This window comes from Wolffia australiana, chromosome 3 (genome assembly GCF_029677425.1).
Source record: "Wolffia australiana isolate 7733 chromosome 3, ASM2967742v1".
Lineage (NCBI taxonomy): Eukaryota > Viridiplantae > Streptophyta > Magnoliopsida > Alismatales > Araceae > Wolffia > Wolffia australiana.
In genome coordinates, this window is record NC_135837.1 from 10708732 (window position 1) to 10710000 (window position 1269).

Genomic DNA, 1269 nt, shown 5'->3' on the forward strand with positions numbered 1-1269 from the left:
GTATTATGCTGATTGTTTTATTTTAATTTTAACAAGAAGGAAAATAGGAAGAGAATAAAGTAAGTGGAGCTCACGAACCAGATATGAATGTGGTTTTCTATCGTTTCCTTTTTTCAGCTGTAAAGAAAAAAATCGTGAATTTCTAACCAGAGGGATATTTTTGAATTGAACTTAAGTTTTCGACTCACAAACCATCCGAAGTTAATCTCTGGACTAGGGAACGACACGTCCGGGACGTGACGCCCCGGACGTGACGGGACGGTGATGAATCGTGACGGACGGTGACGTGACGAACTGGTCATCACGTCACCGTCACGTCACTCGTCCAAGGATTTTCAGGAAAATCGTCACCGAACCGTCACTCATCCGCAGACCCTCGTCACCGTCATGTCATCGTCACGGTGATGGCGTCACCATCACCGTGACGGAATTTTTTTTCATTTTTATAGGTTATATATTTTTATTAGCATAACGGCACGTCCGGGAGAGAGAGAGTGCGAGAGAGAGAGAGAGAGAGATCGGGAGAGAGAGTGCAAGAGAGAGCGATCGGGAGAGAGAGTGCGAGAGAGAGAGATCGGGAGAGAGAGTGCGAGAGAGAGAGATCGGGAGAGAGAGTGTGAGAGAGAGAGATCGGGAGAGAGTGCGAGAGAGAGAAAGATCGGGAGAGAGAATGCGAGAGAGAGAGAGAGCGATAGAAAGAACGAAAGAGAGAGAGCGAGAGTGGGAGAGAACGAGAGCGAGAGAGAGAGAGAACGAAAGAGAGAGAGAGAGAGAGAACGAAAGCGAGAGAGAGAGAGACTTATTAAAATACCGTTACGGACGTCATCCGTGACTGATGTCACTCGTCCGGACCACCCCGTCACCGTCACCATCACCGTCATGGGCCCTCTGATTCGTCACCGTCACCGTCACGTCATCCGTCACGAAACCGTCACGGTGACGCGTGACGTGACGGATGACTATTGCCGATCCCTACTCTGGACACCTTCATAGAAAAATCAACATTATTTCTGTACATGAAACCTCATAGAGAAAAAAGAGCTTTCCGTTATTTGCTACAGAAAACGAGCAGAAATTACAGAATTTGGACTTTTTACGAAATTTGGAGGAGATTTTCGAGGTATAGATTCAAGATATATCTCCCTGTTGACTGAACATCGAGCCTCTTCTCGCTGGGTTTGTACTTTCCATGCCGCAGTTGATAGCGGTGGGTCACCGCTGAGATTGTATAAGTTTGGCCTTCTATGGTTACACTCTCCCCACATTGCA

The 1269-nt window shown here is 47.1% G+C and overlaps 1 protein-coding gene across 1 annotated transcript in view; it reads right to left on the bottom strand.

Annotated features, from left to right (window-relative positions):
* Positions 1–990: 990 nt before the first annotated feature.
* Positions 991–1269, bottom strand: part of LOC144700910 (uncharacterized) — a 1574-nt gene continuing 1295 nt past the window's right edge. Inside the window, exon 2 of the mRNA XM_078572493.1 lies at positions 991–1269. This exon is cut by the window's right edge and continues 4 nt beyond it. Within this exon, the coding sequence (XP_078428619.1) occupies positions 1094–1269 (176 nt within the window). The 3' untranslated portion in view covers positions 991–1093.